The following is a 16,005-nucleotide window of genomic DNA, read 5'->3' as shown; positions in this document are numbered from 1 at the left end:
GTAAAAATCCAATAGTGTTGCTAGTATTCACGGCAGAATACAGCGTGCCCGCAATCCAATGCTGGTAGTTAATGAACTGTATTGAATACGAATGCGTAAAGTTTACAGAGAAAAATTAGTTGAGTTGAAATAACCAAACGTTACAACTCAAATGAGACCAATTCATAGTAACTTAACCATTTTTAATATACTTATTTTGGCCTAAGACCTATTTTCGTGTCCTATTGGGCTCTCTCCAAGAGGACGAGAGAGCGTGCCCTTGATATGAGTTCCTATCAGTCTGACACCGAATCAACAAAACTTCCTTAATCTCTTGTGGCAAAAAACCTTGCCTATTAAAGAACTTCAATATCACTTACTTATTCCAAAATCTTCTATGCAAATTGAAACGATAAAAGTGACACGCTACTTAAGATTTAATGTAACTCAATTACTTTGTCTCTCTTTCTAAGCTATCAGACTATCTAATGCAACTTTTATCCGAGGAAGCTTTAATCTACATGTTTTAGTCCACATAATCCTAACTTGCAGCAATTAAAACTTAGCAGAGCTTTGAAGACTTATGACTGCCTCGAACAAATCCAGTTTGGATTTAATGGATCAAAATAGTTTTAGATGTTGTGCAAAAATTGGAAAAAGTGAAGATTATGTTGAGAAGAAAGGATTAGAAGGAAATTTCATTTCTAATGAACTTATACTTTTAATTATATAATAATATTAAAAATTATTAATATATAATCAATAACTGCTCAGGTAAGTGAAACGAAATTCCTCATTCCGACTGCTTCTTAAGGTTCGGTTTTATGAACTTCTTTTTGTTCTTCAATATTAAGAGTAGAAACTCGATCTAGAACCATGAAGAAACTCGCTACGCTAAAACGTTTCTAATGCTGTGTCTTGTCTTAGATACCGGTCCACCCAAAAATGCCATCATCCAAGTAGCCTTCCTTGATATAAAGATCCCTGAACATCTTTCTTAAAAAATCGTAATCGGGGGTCTCAAAAAAATCCAGATTTCTCACGTATTTCATGTAAGTAAACACTTCTTTTGGCTGTCCTATAACAATAAGCCATTAATCAGGATTCTCTGGAAAAAAATGTTTTTTGTTCGAACCTTCGCACAAGAACTCAATCGGAGTGTCCCTCTTGATATTGCCAATTTTCTGATACCTTTCTTTAAGGGTTTCCGCTTTAAGGCCTTGCCAAGGAAGAGATCCTCTGAGAAAATATAGGAACATATGACCCATGGCTTCTAGGTCGTCCCTCCTGGACTGTTCTTTGCCTAAATGGGTGTTTATGCTCATGTACCGTGCAGTTCCCGTTAGAGATTTGTGTTCCCTAAAAGTAAATGTTCAATTGCCAGAAGAGATAGGACAATGGCTTACTTGTAAGGAATGTGCTTTTCTGTTTCTGGATCAATATACTCTTTAGCTAACCCAAAATCAATAATATGTATTATTTTTTCGTTTTTATATTTTGATCTTCCAACAAGGAAGTTCTCAGGCTTGATGTCCCGATGTACTAGCTTTTTCGAGTGTACGTACTCAATTCTCGTTATAATTTGGTCAGCTATCATTAACACAGTTTTTAGCTGAAATTTTTCGTTGCACAAAGTGAACAGGTCCTCCAAACTAGGCCCCAGCAATTCCATTACCATGGCATTATATCTCACCCCACAGGTGCCAAAATGGTACACTTTTGGTATCCCTGGCAAGACAAAGTTCAGTACTCCACAAAGGAAACAGAAAGGGAGAAATTTTAAATCAAATTCATTATGAAACATTTGATGAGCCATTAATTTGCCTGCAGTTGAAGATACTTAGGGGGGCAGACTTTGTTTTTTGCGGCCGAGAACAATGGGTCCAATTGTGACATAAACAGTATATAGAGTGTTAACTCTTTGTTGTGTATGTGAGATGTTGCTGATGGCATTTTCGCAAAATTTCATGTAGAAAGAAAAGATTTTATTGGACAACCCGGTGACATTCATTAGTTTCTCCAGGCTCGTTTGCGAATGGAATGCGGGCAGTACCAACATCATGGAACCTATTATGTCAGAGGGAATACGCATCACTGAATATCACTTCACTGAATATCTCGAAAAATCAAAAATGTCTTAAAGATATCACTCCCGTGGCATGAACATATTAATTTACATAAATTTAAGACTTTTTTTAAAGAATGGTGTAAAAGTGCAAATTTGAAACATTTGCAAGACTTTAACGCAACTCAAAATCAACACTCGTATAATGCATCCATGTCACAAAGGGGGCAGTCATTGCTCGGCTTAAAGAAAAAAAATCTTAAAGTAGGACCGAAATCAAATTATCAATTAACGAGATATTTGAATGTAAATTCAATGATTTTAGAATTTACCTTGAGCCTGCCCTAACATTTTATAGTACCGATATTCCAGGTGTAACTGAGAAACTTTACTTTTTAAAGGTTCCAGCTTAATGCCGACGTCCTCGTTATTACACAGATTTTTGCCAAGTCTCAGCTCCCCAAAGTTTCCATTTCCAATTTTTTTACCGACTCTAAAATTAGGTCCAACCATTAACACTCCGGAAGAGGAGGAAGTGCGAGAAGAGGTCATGTTAGGCAGAGGTATATTTTTTGATTCTAAAAAAATTTAGCAAAATTACCGAACGTGGTCATCAAGCGCCGAATATTCAGAGACTTGTGGTGAGACTGGTCTAGGAAACCTTAACTTCATCATTCTGAAGGAACTAATATTAAATGCTTATTTATGAGAAGCAAGCATGAGGTGAATTTAAATAAATGTGAGATTTTAGCGGCAGTGCAATTTTTCCTGCACGTAACACACACTCTGGTCCTGATCTGGGTTGTAATTTCGACTATAGAATCTATTGCTCTTCCTTAAGCACGTATCAATTTCCACCCACAAATCTGCAAAAATATTCCGTACATTGCTAAGGTAATTTATTCCATCCAAAATTGCATTCTAATAAAACGATTTGACTGGTGATTGCCTAGTTTTGATTGAGTTTTGAATTTAAACTTTCCGAATATTTTTACAAGCAAATGTGGATGTGTTGATCTATTGGTACATATTGGAATGCAAGTTTAGCACTCCGCATTGGTGTTTTTGTATTGCACTAAGAAGTTGCCAACAGACAATGATGAATTCAGTTTACGATCACATTTTTTTTACCTGTTCCAACAGGGCAATTCCTCACTTCTTTAACAACCTTATTTTGATTATCAGTATTATCGTTAGTGTTGTCGCTATTATCTTTGCTTCCAAATTTCAATTTTAGGAAATGCATTGTTTCCATCAGTGTTTCATCATAGGAACAGTCCTATAATTTTATTATTCTAAATACAGTTCGTAATGTATTTGTTAGCGGTGACTCCAACCGACGCCCTAGGACTGCCCCCCATTCGCTGGAAGAGATTCTACCACATTGTATGACAAAGTAATTTATAGAATTTTGATTTACGGCTTCATTTGTCACATGTTAAATATTAGAAGTTGAAGTCTTTAGTGATTTTTCTGTCAAGATTTGTCACTTTTTTCAAGGACGGACTTGATTCTACGATACCCAAATCGCCGACTGCAGCAGAGTTAACAGTTGGGCAAAAATTGGGATTTCTGCTGAATGACATTTTATCCTGCAAATATACTGCTCAAAATTATCTAGAGCATGAGGACAATTATTGACAAATCTTCATATTGAAAAATCGACTAATGTGTTATTCACAGTTGAATTTCGGTTTGGATTGATTTCGACCTGATACCCTAAGGCAACGGGTTTGGCATGAAACTGGATGGTTAGAACAAGATAGACATTTTCAGGAAGTCAAGAATTATGGAGGAGGTTCCATGTTGGTGTGGCATGGTGTGATTTTGCATTATCGAACCGAGTTTCTTTGTTTGTCTCAAATGATGAAACAAGTGCAGTATGAAGACCATGTGTTTGAACTTGTTTTTTCATTTGCATATGCTATTGGTCCAGAGTTCCTCTATATGCAAGACAATGCTCGTCCGCATATTAGCTAGGCTATTATACGTTGGTTCAAAGACAACAATGTAATTCTTATGAATTGACCGACTTGAATCCGATAGAGCACGAATGGGGCATGCTGCATATTATAGGTAGCTCAATCTACTCATGGTGTGTGTTCATGGCAATTTACCTTTTCTGAACATCGTCAAGCAGCAGTGGCAACTTTTACCACAAGGTGCTGTAAATAGGGCGATTTGAGTATGCCAAGATGTTGTTGTGATCTTATTAATCCTCGTGGTGGTAACACGAGGTATTGAAGAAATTTTATGTGAGTTTACTGTGAATTAATGTCATCATATAAAGATTATAGCCAAAAGTATACTTGTTCCTTAGATTCTTTTGAGCAGTGTACATTTAAAGAAAATCTGACAAAATTCAAACAGTTGCACAACAGTTGCTTTTGCTGAACGTGGCCCATATGCTGAAATTATAGTTTTTAACCGAATGATTAGAGAAGTAGCGAAACTAATGTAAAGCAGTTTCTCCACTAATCATAACATCCTATAAAATTACACAAATTTTAAATATTAGTCCTGGTGATATTTATGATCTTTTTGATCAGAGTTCAATCTATCTTTATTCTCTCCCACTGCATCGCACCATACCAAAAATTGTTTCTAACTCGGAACGGCTATGGCTACATAATCGCACTGCTAGCAGTTTCATCATGAGATCTATTACCGCACTTTAGAAAAGAGCTTATTGAAACAAAGAGGTGGAGCTAGCAATGTTGTTTGATATAGAAGGGGCATTCGATATGGCAAATATTATTGTCACGCCTTTATGGTTCTGAGCACACAACCCCAGCTGGTGGGACGAGTCAAATCGGCATTACGCGATCGCAAAGTCGCGGTCATCATTAGAAGACTAAAAGGATTGGTGGTTCTAGGACCAGTCCTAGTCTTTCGGCTGCTTTCGTGCAGGTAACAAAATTTGACTACCCCTGTGATTCAGCCAATAATAGCTTTCTTCAGGTAGTGCCAGAAAAAAATCAAAACTTGTATTTTAATTCATACAAGCGTACAAGGTTTCCCATTGTGCAATCTCCTTTGTTATCTAGGAAACTGTAAGAGGTCAACCCCTTTTGACGAGTGTAACGTTGTGTATTTGAGTTCGTATCTTTAATGGTTCCCGAAATCGCAATGGTGAGCTTTAAATTTAGAACATCCTGCAATACACTAATTTCGCAAGGATTTTCTCGTGATTCCTCAAGATCTGGGTTTGCATGGCCATAGACGTAATGTTTGCCAAAATAGGCTGTAAAATACCGACTTCAATTTTGTTTGATATTCTTAGAATTGACTTAATTCTAATTGCTGCTGGAAATTCCACCCACATAAATAGAATCCGTATATAGGTTTCGCATAAAAAGACATTCTTGCATGTTTTAAAGATAAGATGCTTCCTACTCGTTGCAACTAGCTGCGATTCATTTCAAAAGAGGGAAAGACTTAAGGTCGAGGGTGCTCTTACAGACAGATCAGGTGTCTGAACAAGAGATGCTTGACACGAATAAATCTGACGGAAAGATAAAAGATGCAGAGAATTTACCAAAGACGTGCGATTTAAGGGAGAAACTTTAGTAAAACTTATTAAAAATTTTAGAATTATTTGGACTGGCCTTACGATAATAAGGGCTCGATGTTTATTTGATATTAAAGATTTTCTAGATTGGTACATCACACTATCTTTGTTTTGAAACTTACGTCTGCAGTATGTCCCGGGATAGGGTTACCAAGAGGAGAAACTTTCTTATTTTTGATTTCACAAGAAAAATGTCTTCCTCAGTTCTCACCATGTCAACTTTTTTTTCGTTGCAGAGAAATATCGAAAAATAGGCCCATTTACTTGAAAATTTCCACGAAACGAGAATAAATTTTTAGGGCTTACAAAAATTTTCAACTGAACGGACCTATTTTTCGATATGTCTCTACAACGAAAAGGAAAATTGACATGGTGAAAACTGACTCAACCATTTTGAAACAAGCAAAAACTTTCATGAAGAATACATTTAAAAAAAAAATCAAAAATAAGAAACTTTCTTCCTTTGACTACCCAATCCGGGGACACACTGTATATTTGGGGAATAAGCTAATATAACTTTGTAAACTTCAGAGCGGCGCTTTGTTGACCTCGAAACTGCTCAACTTTTCTACACCATTATGATCAACTTTCATCATTTGGTATTTTCAACATCTCCTTTCCATACTCGTCATTTCAAATTATCCTCTTGACAAGCTCTGGAGTTTCTATATCTACTAAATGTGTTTTTAATGCAGCTGTAACGCTGGACTGAATCAATATCCACAACAAATAAATTACTTGATATGTATAAATAAAATGAAATAAATCCATTTATTCCGCGATTGATAAATCCATTTCCAACATTTTACAGAAGTATTTAAACAACATAGATCTTCCTTTTATATTGATATGTGCCAGGAGCAGCACGGGGCGTACTCGAATAACCACATTTATCAAAAAAAAACTGCTTGGAATAAAACTGTTCTCTAGGGCATCAATCAGAAAGGAAAATGCATTGTCTGGTGCATCTGGAAAACGGACTAATGTTCTAGTATTAATCACAATTTTCCACATTCCACGAATTATCCTGGAATTAAAATGACTAAAGAAGCAGATAAATTAAATAATCTAGGGCGTTTTATATGGTATAAAATATTCGTGTCAGGGTTCATAATCCATAAAGATTTATAATTTGTCTACTGCCGACGCAGCTGTAGAATGAAAGAACGGATTAGTACCACGGAACATAAGCTTGAGGACATCAAAAATATACTCGAGGGCGTAACTGCCTGGAAAATATGCTATCGAAAAACTTGCAAATACCTCAAGTTTGTTTATGGAGCTTAGGCGAAGACATTTTCAACATTTACTTTCCTGATACGTTAAGTTTTTGAGTGAGATCAAGAAAATTAAGTAGTTTAGGAAAATCAGGCAGTAGAAATACTATTGGAAAATTCTTCTAAACTTTCTGGATTTTCCAGGCAAATAATGAAAATTTCCCGAAGAAACTTCCACATGAGATCCAGAAATGAAGAGTCTAGAAAATCCATAATCAAACAAAAAAAACCTGAAAGAAGCTTTAAATTTCAAGACGATATTTTAGCCAAAAAAAGGACGAACTTCTTTGGGTTAACATATCGTCAAGCAACAAGATACTGTACAAAATACTTAGTGCGTTACTTCAAGTTTTTACTTCAGATTACTTTGAACCGGCCGAGCTTGATAGTCCCAAATAAAGAATCTATTGTTTCAAATTCAGATTATTTCCGGTTGCAATGCTTAGCGGCGGTTTCTAGGAGGGATCCAGGGTGAAGAGAGGCAAGAAGTTTAGAGGTACGGTGCCTTAAGAGATACCAACCGAATACTACGTGGACAAACAAGACCGTCTTTTTGCCAAACCCATATGTTTTGAAGCAGATTCTTTCATTCTCTATTTAAAAAAAAAAATTAGTTCAGGTCAACTTTGAAATAAAAAAAAAGAGCAGCGGCGCAGCAATGTGAGGAGGAAGTCACTGTGGAGGACGTACCCGACCTACTATTGAGGTCTGAGAGGGAGTGGGATAGCGTGAGCAGTATGGTCTGGTGTACATGAATGCATTTCCCCAAGTTCTATAAAAAAGGTTAGTTTAGGTTAGGCCCGGATTCCTATTCCATATATTTAAAGAATGATGCTCTAAGTAAGATGAAAATCGCCTTTTTTAGCACTTATGTAATCCAATTAAAAAAATTAAAACGCTGTTTTCTGTAGTTATTTTTAAATCTAGAATTTAAAAACAGTGTTAAAAAAAATTATTTGTCCCAAAAGGAAAGACTTAGAACAGTAGTCAGCAGTCAGAAACACGTCAAATTGATATAATTCTCCGAGAGCTGTCAAATGAACTTCAGTTGAGGTGTCTAGAATCCATATAGGGTCAAATCATCTTATCAAATTGAAAAAAGCCATTTTAACAATTTTGAAATTTCCTTGAAAATTTCCAAATAGAGAGAGATACCTAGATTTGCCAAGTTTCAAACTTGGAATTGTGGAGCAATTTCCTAAATCTTTTTTTAATTGAAATTTTTGAAAAATAGCTTAAATTAATCGTCTACATACACTCTATGATTCTGTGCAAACGACAAGATTTCTTTTTGTTTTTGAGACATCGGGAAATATAAGAACTTATTTCTGCGATTTTGAAAGTGCTGTAAAATGAAAATCTCAAAAACTCTTTTCCAAGTTTCGAAAACATCAATTGAGGTATCCAGCATCAGCATAGGGGCCATATTACTATATTAAATCGAAAAAGTTGAAAATTAAAAAAATTTTGCTGAAAATTTCCATTTTTAATTTATTAGTTAAGTAAATTTTGAAAATTTTAATTAGAAATTTTGCCAAGAGAAAGTTCATGGAATAAACCTGTGCTAACATTATTAGAGTCAAATGCTTCTATTAAATGTCATCAAGCTTGAATCCGTTTGAAAAAGCCTGACATCAAGCAATTGCTACTATAGAATAATCAGGCATGTGTTTCTCAAGTAATTCCATTTTCGAGTTGGGTATTCTTATACATCACTAGAAGCGTTCGCTATCAAAAGATACAACAGTTGCGAACACTATTTATTATTCGGCAAAGATTCAGTTCATTACTAACTTCTTCTCCATCCTAATAAGCAATATTTGCAAAACTTCAACTTGCTAAACAACACTGTTGAATGAAACTATCTAAAATAGGTTTTCATGGAAACTTTAGAACGTCGTTTCGCTTTAACAGTCTCTGTCGTTGTCAAAGTGTTTAACTTGGTTCAAACAACTCTCGAATCGGATATCTTATTAAATGATACCCTATTGTCCAATTTATAGTTCCAGTATACAGTTTAGTACAAACTTGTAATCAGATATTAGAACTTGAAACTACTTGCTGAGCACCGTCTATTAGTTAAACGTGAAAATTTGCCTGATATTGGCTAGATTTAGTCGATATATAACTTCAATCGTATCCAATTATTATCCTGAGATTGGTTTCAATTAATCAACGTATATGCAGGATCGATCGCGTCTTTACGTAATTGTTTACGAGTAGTTTGTACACATTTGAGTAAAATTGTAAGTTTTCGCCTCGAAATCGCCACCCGTACCGGCTGCGTATGGGTTTTGGTAAGTAGTGGCGGGAACCACCCAGACACCACGGATTGAGTTTACTTTGTTACCAAAATAGAGAACGATTTTCTGGTAATCTTTTCCTGTCGAAGACCACTTGAGAATGATACCAATTAGGTTCCTGTTACCGCCCTGAGGGTACTGGGTCTATCGTACGTAGTACTTTTTTCCCTCTCTTTGAGATACTCTAGGAAAGTCTAGGTAAGCTATATTCAACTTTTAGCTGCGTGTTATACAATAGATTATGACCATCTCTGTTAGATATGAATAATTTGATTGTTTTCAGCAGAATTCTGAATTCCGATATTGCGGATATAGTAATATCACGTGAATTTCCTATCAGAATTGCATCATTAATAATCGATGGATGGATTATTTTCCAGAATCATTAGCCCTCGAGCGACTCAAATTTCATAGGCTACTGTAATTCTACGTTTTCTAGCCACATTAGAATAAAGCCCTTCCACGTCATCGTGGAAAAAATGGAAAGTTGTTTTTTTAAAGATATTTATCTCCATAACCTCTAATGGAAACTCTCACGTTACTATTGCAGCGTTTGAGCGAAAAATAGGAAAAAGCGACCGCATTTGGCGAAAAAGAAAGTCTTGTTTCATCAAGACAATGCACCAGTCCACGTTTTCGTCATCGCGATGGCCAAAATCAATCAACTTGATTTCGAACTTTTTCCTCACCCACCCTAATCGCCTGATTTAGTCCTCTCAGATTATTTTATATTTCCAAAGTTGAAAAAAGGGTTCGGTGAAAAGAGATTTGCCAATAATGAAGAGGTGGAATCTGAGATTGATGCCTATTTTGAAACATTCGAAGCCTCTTACTGTCAACAGAGTATGGAAGCCATGGAACATTGTTGGGAAAAGTGCGTCTATTTCAAAGGGGACTATGTTGAGAAATAATGTAATATTTTCCAATTTTTTTTCTTTAAGTGTTAGGTTGGGTACTTCTGGGAATATCCTCGTTCCTCGTTTCTAACATTTGAACTCCCTTTTTCAATTTCAGACACAAATAAAATTTAACTTTTTTGAGCAAAACTAACCGTTTTCAAGACAAATAAAAGTAGGAACGCCTATCCCAATCAACTGTCTCTCTGATATAGTTGACAATACATCGAGCCATCCATGAAAACAATTGAGCCGATTTCATCCGGACGATGCGAGGCAATCGTGGATCAAATGACATTTAAGTATGATGCTCGTTTGTTAAAAAAGAAAGATATTTATTATTGCTGACAGGGTAAATTCGGACGCTATTGTGTCGAAAACAGTGAAAGGTAGGTCTAGGTTATGCACCGAAAATGACCAAATACACAGGGTATTTTATTTGAAATGAGGAAATTAAGCATCGCTCCGGTAAAACCAAGAATGGAAATTACGCTTTCTTCCCTAAAATGTTGTAATTGCTTGGCCGTAATTCTTGTGTCACGGGGCACAACGACAAAGACGAAGCGCAATAAATCTCGACATCATGAAATGCCAAAAAACACACAGCAATAAAATTTGGCATCATTGCTTAATTCAATTTACTAGGCATCGGCCGACGTCTGCTGCTTGTGTAGGCGATAATGATTTTATTGGCCCTGTGTGGATCACGTGTGAGAGAAGTTTGTGGCGTGGTCGGTGCCGCTAACGCCTTCGAGCTTGTCGTCCAATTTTGCCGTCCTTTCACTGGGCCATAAATTTAAACTTTGGAGTAATTGTTTTGTGTATGTAAGTTTCTTCGGAATTAAAAAAAAGTTACCTCGATATTAAAACTTCACGGCATAGATTAATATACTTTCGGTAGTAGGATTATAGTTAGTACTTCGTGGGCGACAGTTAGGTCTCTTGTTCTTTTTATTTTTGATGTGGGAGGAGATAAAATAGGATTTTTGATTTTCCAGCGAACTGCAAGACTAAGTCATCATCGTAATCAGAAAACAGCTAAATTCAAAAATATAAAAATCCAAGATGGCGCTCGCGCAAAAAGCAAATCTGATGATGGTTGCTGAAAATCGAAGCGTCGGATCCCAAGTGTGACATCGCCACGTTACAGAAGAGGAAAAGTTGCAACGATAAAGTAAGTCCAAATAAGCTAAGGAAAAATTCAAAGTGTTTTCTCAAAATTTCAGTTTTTTTTTTCGAGAACCTTTGAAAGTTATCGAAATTTTTCAAATTTGGAAACGACATATTTTTGATTTCCAAATTGCACCACTTGGCGCCAATTTAACTGACTGCGAATTTTTTATGACTACCAAGATCTACATGGTCGCGCTCCGGACACCCTGTATACGTACAATGAATAAATATCACCACATACCAAAATCAACGAACTAATCCATAGCAACGCAAGTAATGTACCTGAACTAACTCGTGGATAAAATTGTTGCTAGCACTAAGGAAGCTACAAGTAAAATTCCTTAAAAGACACTATTCTACGCCTTTTCTGGAGGGGCGAAATTGCAACTACAAAAATTTTACTACTAGAAATTTATATCAAAAAGAGGGAAACGTATGCAGACGAAATCCTCTAGGTGAATTTCCCCCCTTCAATAAAATATTCTACTTATGTCATATTGGGGTGTCTTTAAAGGGATTTCCCTTCGAATAATCCCGTTATAAAAGAGATACAATAACCCATATAAAAGGAAACATGTTAACCAGCTTTTTCTGAACGACCTCAATTTGGCATCCCCACCTCACTGAATTTTATTCTATTACAAATCGCTTTCGACCTCAAATTTTTTTCAGGACACACATATTGTAAACTGACGCATTTTTTATCTGTTCGGTGGTCTTTGTGTCTCTCGTTTTATGTTCTATTGAAATATTGTCGTCGTTAGCCTTTATTGGGACTTTTTGCAATATCGCGAACCATTTTGGTTGATCCCATTTGAACACAATATTCCCCATCGAATGATATTAATAATATTATCCTCTATCAGATGAATTCCTTGGGTTTATTCGATGATATTTTATTCTATCAGATGGATCCCTTCAGTTTATTGAATGATATTTTATTTTGACGTACGGCACGTTGATGTGAGTTAAATTATGTCTCTCTCGATGCGACATTCGTTGCAGAGCAATTTATTATATAATGCGAATATTTGAAGCCACCAGGGCACTATTTCCAACTTTCCCTGCAAATTTATAGGCACGCAAAGCAACATTTCACCAAACTAAAATATATGCAAAAACTAACAATGAATGTATTATAATCCGGTGCAGTTCTACGCATAACCTTTCTTCGCAAGTGCTTAACTTGCAGCTCCCAGCTGCACACATACATCATATCACATGCACTTCTGATAAATCATAGCTGATAATTGCCTGCATTGGGCATTCTGTCGTGGCAGTGACACACATTTATCGAATTTCCATTTCCGGAAATGGTAAATTTCCATTAGTGAATGTTTTAAGCTGAAATAGGCATAAATCAAATCATAGATAATGAAGACACCAGCGGTAAATGCCTTTGACTTATAATGTTCTAGCCGGGTCTGATTTGCGTAACTTAATAAGGTGGGAATGATGGTATGTGCCATTTATCAATAGAAATACGAAAGTGGTTATAGGTAGGCGATGATAGGTGCTGTTTCTTGCTTACGTGCGATCATTTAAATAACTTTTGAAAAATAGGGTCAGAAAATTCTTTTTCTATCGATTTTTAAAAAACGTAGACAATCGATATTGAAGGTGAAATTGTGTGAAACAGTCTAAAATTCCTCTTCTTAATCGCTGAGAGATGAATTGGGAAGAAATGTGAGAGAAATGAAGAGAAAAAAAACTGAAACAAGAATAATGAAGATGGTGACAGATTTGTCACTTGTCACTGAGAACAATTCCATCGCTATACTCCTCCCTCACCCACTACTGGCAGGTGAGGCGTTGCTGTATATTGTAGTGTATCAGGGCTAATGGATGTAATATTGTAATAGCTCTACATCATGACTACGTTTTCCCATAATTTAGCGTAACAGTGAAGCATTATTATGGAATGCTTAGTAGTCTAGATGTACATTTGATTCTCACCTATTCACAGTTAGCTTTTTAGCCAAAATCCAGTAATTTCTTTTTAAAAATCGTTTACGGAGAAAAAACTGGATTAAAGCGAATAGAGGCTGTGGGGACGTTAAATAAGGAAATTGTTTATTTCCTGCGCAGCCACTAGTGCGGGTTACGCAGTGACGTCACAGTCGATGCGCAGTAATCAAAAGCAGTATACTTAGTCTCTTATGGATTAAAGTATTCGTATAAGCTTTCTATTGTCCTTAATTGTTGAGTGCCTTATTTATTTAACCATAATGAGACTAGGGGAATTTGTGATCTTAATCAAACCTTAATTTCTAATTTAGTGGGTAAAGCTCTCAATTAGAAAAACAAGGCAAGCATCTACTCCCATAACAAAACTAAACACCATTTCCAGAGGTAACAGAAAGTAATTCAGTTTCGTTAAGCTCAAAGGCATTGTTTTACCTTTGTTGGAGGCGTCGACATTGCCTAGATGTTTTGCCTTCATCCACTAATATTTCAGAAATAGCGCGAGTTAAGATCAAATAAACCGAAACGTTCACGAAAGTGGTGGAAAGCGGGATTTCAAGACAATAATCCCTTCGCGTATAGAGGATAATGTTCCCTCTAAAGTAACTCTGAATGTAAAACCGCACATTTTTCATCTTGTTAAGTAAAACTTGACATGCAGGAAGGCAAGACGATTGGAATGTATGGATTATGGAAAAAACCCACATATAAAACGTGCAATCGAAGACTCCAAAAATATCACTAGATGATTGGAATGTATGGATGATTGAAAAAATCCACGCACAAAGCCTGCAGACAATGGTGACAAAAATACCACAAATTATGGGCATTTGGAATAATTTAACGAACATGTGTAGTAATTGCTCATATTATGCGCGTGTATGATAAAAAATTACAAATTGAAGTCTCTATATTTCCTCCACAAATGCGCTTTGAAATATTGCACTACTGAAAACTGCTCATATTAAACATGAAAAAAAAACGCGATCTACTTGTTGATCTGCAAAATCGTACATTAGCGAAATATCGTGCATTAAAATATTTTTTATACATTAAAGAAACATGTTAACGGTCGGTCGGCGGAGAAATTAATTAACCACTCTCATCTGAAATATTTATCGCCAGTACTTAGGAACCAACCATAGATACCCCAGACCGAATTCCCGGATAACAGGAAACAATGGAGCTCTTTCTCGTATTAAATTCATAATAATGGCTTTGGAAATGAACCAAAGTTCTACGAAGTTCATGGAGAGCTTTTGATTTATTGTTATCCGTACTAAACTCCTATTACTCTATTGGCAAGCCTATTAGTGTTTAGAGCTTAAGAAGTAAAGTATATTCTATGATTAATGTAAGGCGTGAGTCATTATACTCAAAACTGTTTAAAAACATATTTGCAGCCCTGAAAGTGTACTTTTTCTTGATACAACTAAAATCCATGGGAGTCCAAATTTAAAATTCATTTATGTTTTGCTTTTGAGCACAAATTGCTTACATTAAGTGTCCCGAAACACTTCTAACTTCACAATTGGACTTCCTTTGTATCCTGTTAAGTAATTGATTCATTTAAAGTGCTCATGGTGCAATGAGATTTTTATTCGGTAGTAAACAGCTGCTTCCACTTGCCCAGCAACTGTAATAATAAAAATTACAAAACGTATTGGACGAACACATCGAACTAAACAGGTTTATTGAGGATTAGGGCTGCGATATCTGTAGCAAAACGATGCTCGTAATAAGCAAAGTTTCGCAGGGGAAAGGAAAGTTTTTATATAGGTCTTTGCAGTTATCAGAATGAAAGTTCTACTTTGGGTTTCCAATGTAATATCTCCTTTAGGGATACTTTTGCAGAGTATAATTTTGCTGTTTGAAGGTTCTAGAACGGAATATTTGCCGTATAATTGAAAAAAATAAATTTATGCATAGAGGACCAAAGTCCCGTATAAATTCGTTAAAAATTAAAGGAAATATTTTTCATGAAAATCCTGGAACACGTCAAATATTGTTTTTAGTTGTGCATTTTTTTACATAACAGACATGTACACAAGGTTACCCATGTAATAGATAAATGTATTTTTTCATTTTTTAATGGACTCCTATGCATATTATGACATTTTTGAGTTCTTTGAGAAATTTTGAACATATATACCCATGTCTAAATTCACTAGTTTTCGAAAAAAAATTCAAAAAATAGAAATAACAATAGAACTATTAATACTTAAAAAATAACAACATAAACTACTATAATCGAATGTATTAAATGTTCGAACTGTGCCCCGTTGACTTCTTGACAGTGGGCAAGCCGCAATTCTAATTCCTTAAGAACTTTTCTTATCATTTGAGAAGGTATTTGTTGAACTTTTTGAGTCATTTTATTTTTTAATTGTTCTATATTGTTTGACTTATTTAAATACACGCTAAGTTCCAGATAACACCATAAAAAAAGTCCATAGGGGTGAAGTAGGCGATCTCACAAACTACTTTAATTGTCCTATTGCGGAAATATTTCAATAACTGTTGAATTTAGACGTGGGTATGTTTTATGAATTATATTCCGAATTTCTTAAAAATTTTAAAAACGTCATAATATGTCTATATATATGCGGTTCCATAAGTAAAAAAGTGGAAAAGCACATTTATCTAGTGCATGGGTAACCCTGTATACATGTCTTTTACGTCAAAAAAATGCACAACTAAAAATAATATTTGACGTGTTCCAGCATTTTCATGAAAAATATTTCCTTCAATTTTTAATACATTTATGAGGGACTTT

At 35.5% G+C, this 16,005-nt stretch overlaps 2 protein-coding genes across 2 annotated transcripts in view; both read right to left on the bottom strand.

The window, feature by feature from the left end:
* The window catches only part of LOC136419218 (uncharacterized), a 145,683-nt gene that overhangs the window by 51,396 nt on the left and 78,282 nt on the right, over positions 1 to 16,005 (bottom strand). The window lies entirely within an intron of this gene.
* Positions 780 to 3,290, bottom strand: LOC136417600 (casein kinase I-like). The gene is made up of 6 exons (XM_066403364.1): positions 3,176 to 3,290; positions 2,377 to 2,622; positions 1,386 to 1,707; positions 1,115 to 1,338; positions 911 to 1,057; positions 780 to 847 (listed from the first exon to the last, which is right to left on the bottom strand). The coding sequence occupies exons 1-6, from the start codon at positions 3,288 to 3,290 to the stop codon at positions 789 to 791; spliced, it is 1,113 nt and encodes a 370-aa protein (XP_066259461.1). The 3' UTR covers positions 780 to 788.

The sequence above is a fragment of the Euwallacea similis genome, chromosome 2, assembly GCF_039881205.1.
Source record: "Euwallacea similis isolate ESF13 chromosome 2, ESF131.1, whole genome shotgun sequence".
Taxonomy (NCBI): domain Eukaryota; kingdom Metazoa; phylum Arthropoda; class Insecta; order Coleoptera; family Curculionidae; genus Euwallacea; species Euwallacea similis.
The sequence above is the reverse complement of the archived record's forward strand: the minus strand, read 5'-3'. Positions and strand labels throughout refer to the sequence as shown.

Excerpts from the sequence above, each read along its gene's own strand:
- LOC136417600 (XM_066403364.1), bottom strand. The coding sequence starts at position 3,290 with ATGCATTTCCTAAAATTGAAATTTGGAAGCAAAGATAATAGCGACAAC. Across the intron at positions 2,623-3,175 it reads GAATTGCCCTGTTGGAACAG|AATCAAAAAATATACCTCTG; the intron begins GTAAAAAAAATG and ends AAATTTTTTTAG. Across the intron at positions 1,058-1,114 it reads GATTGAGTTCTTGTGCGAAG|GACAGCCAAAAGAAGTGTTT; the intron begins GTTCGAACAAAA and ends TTATTGTTATAG.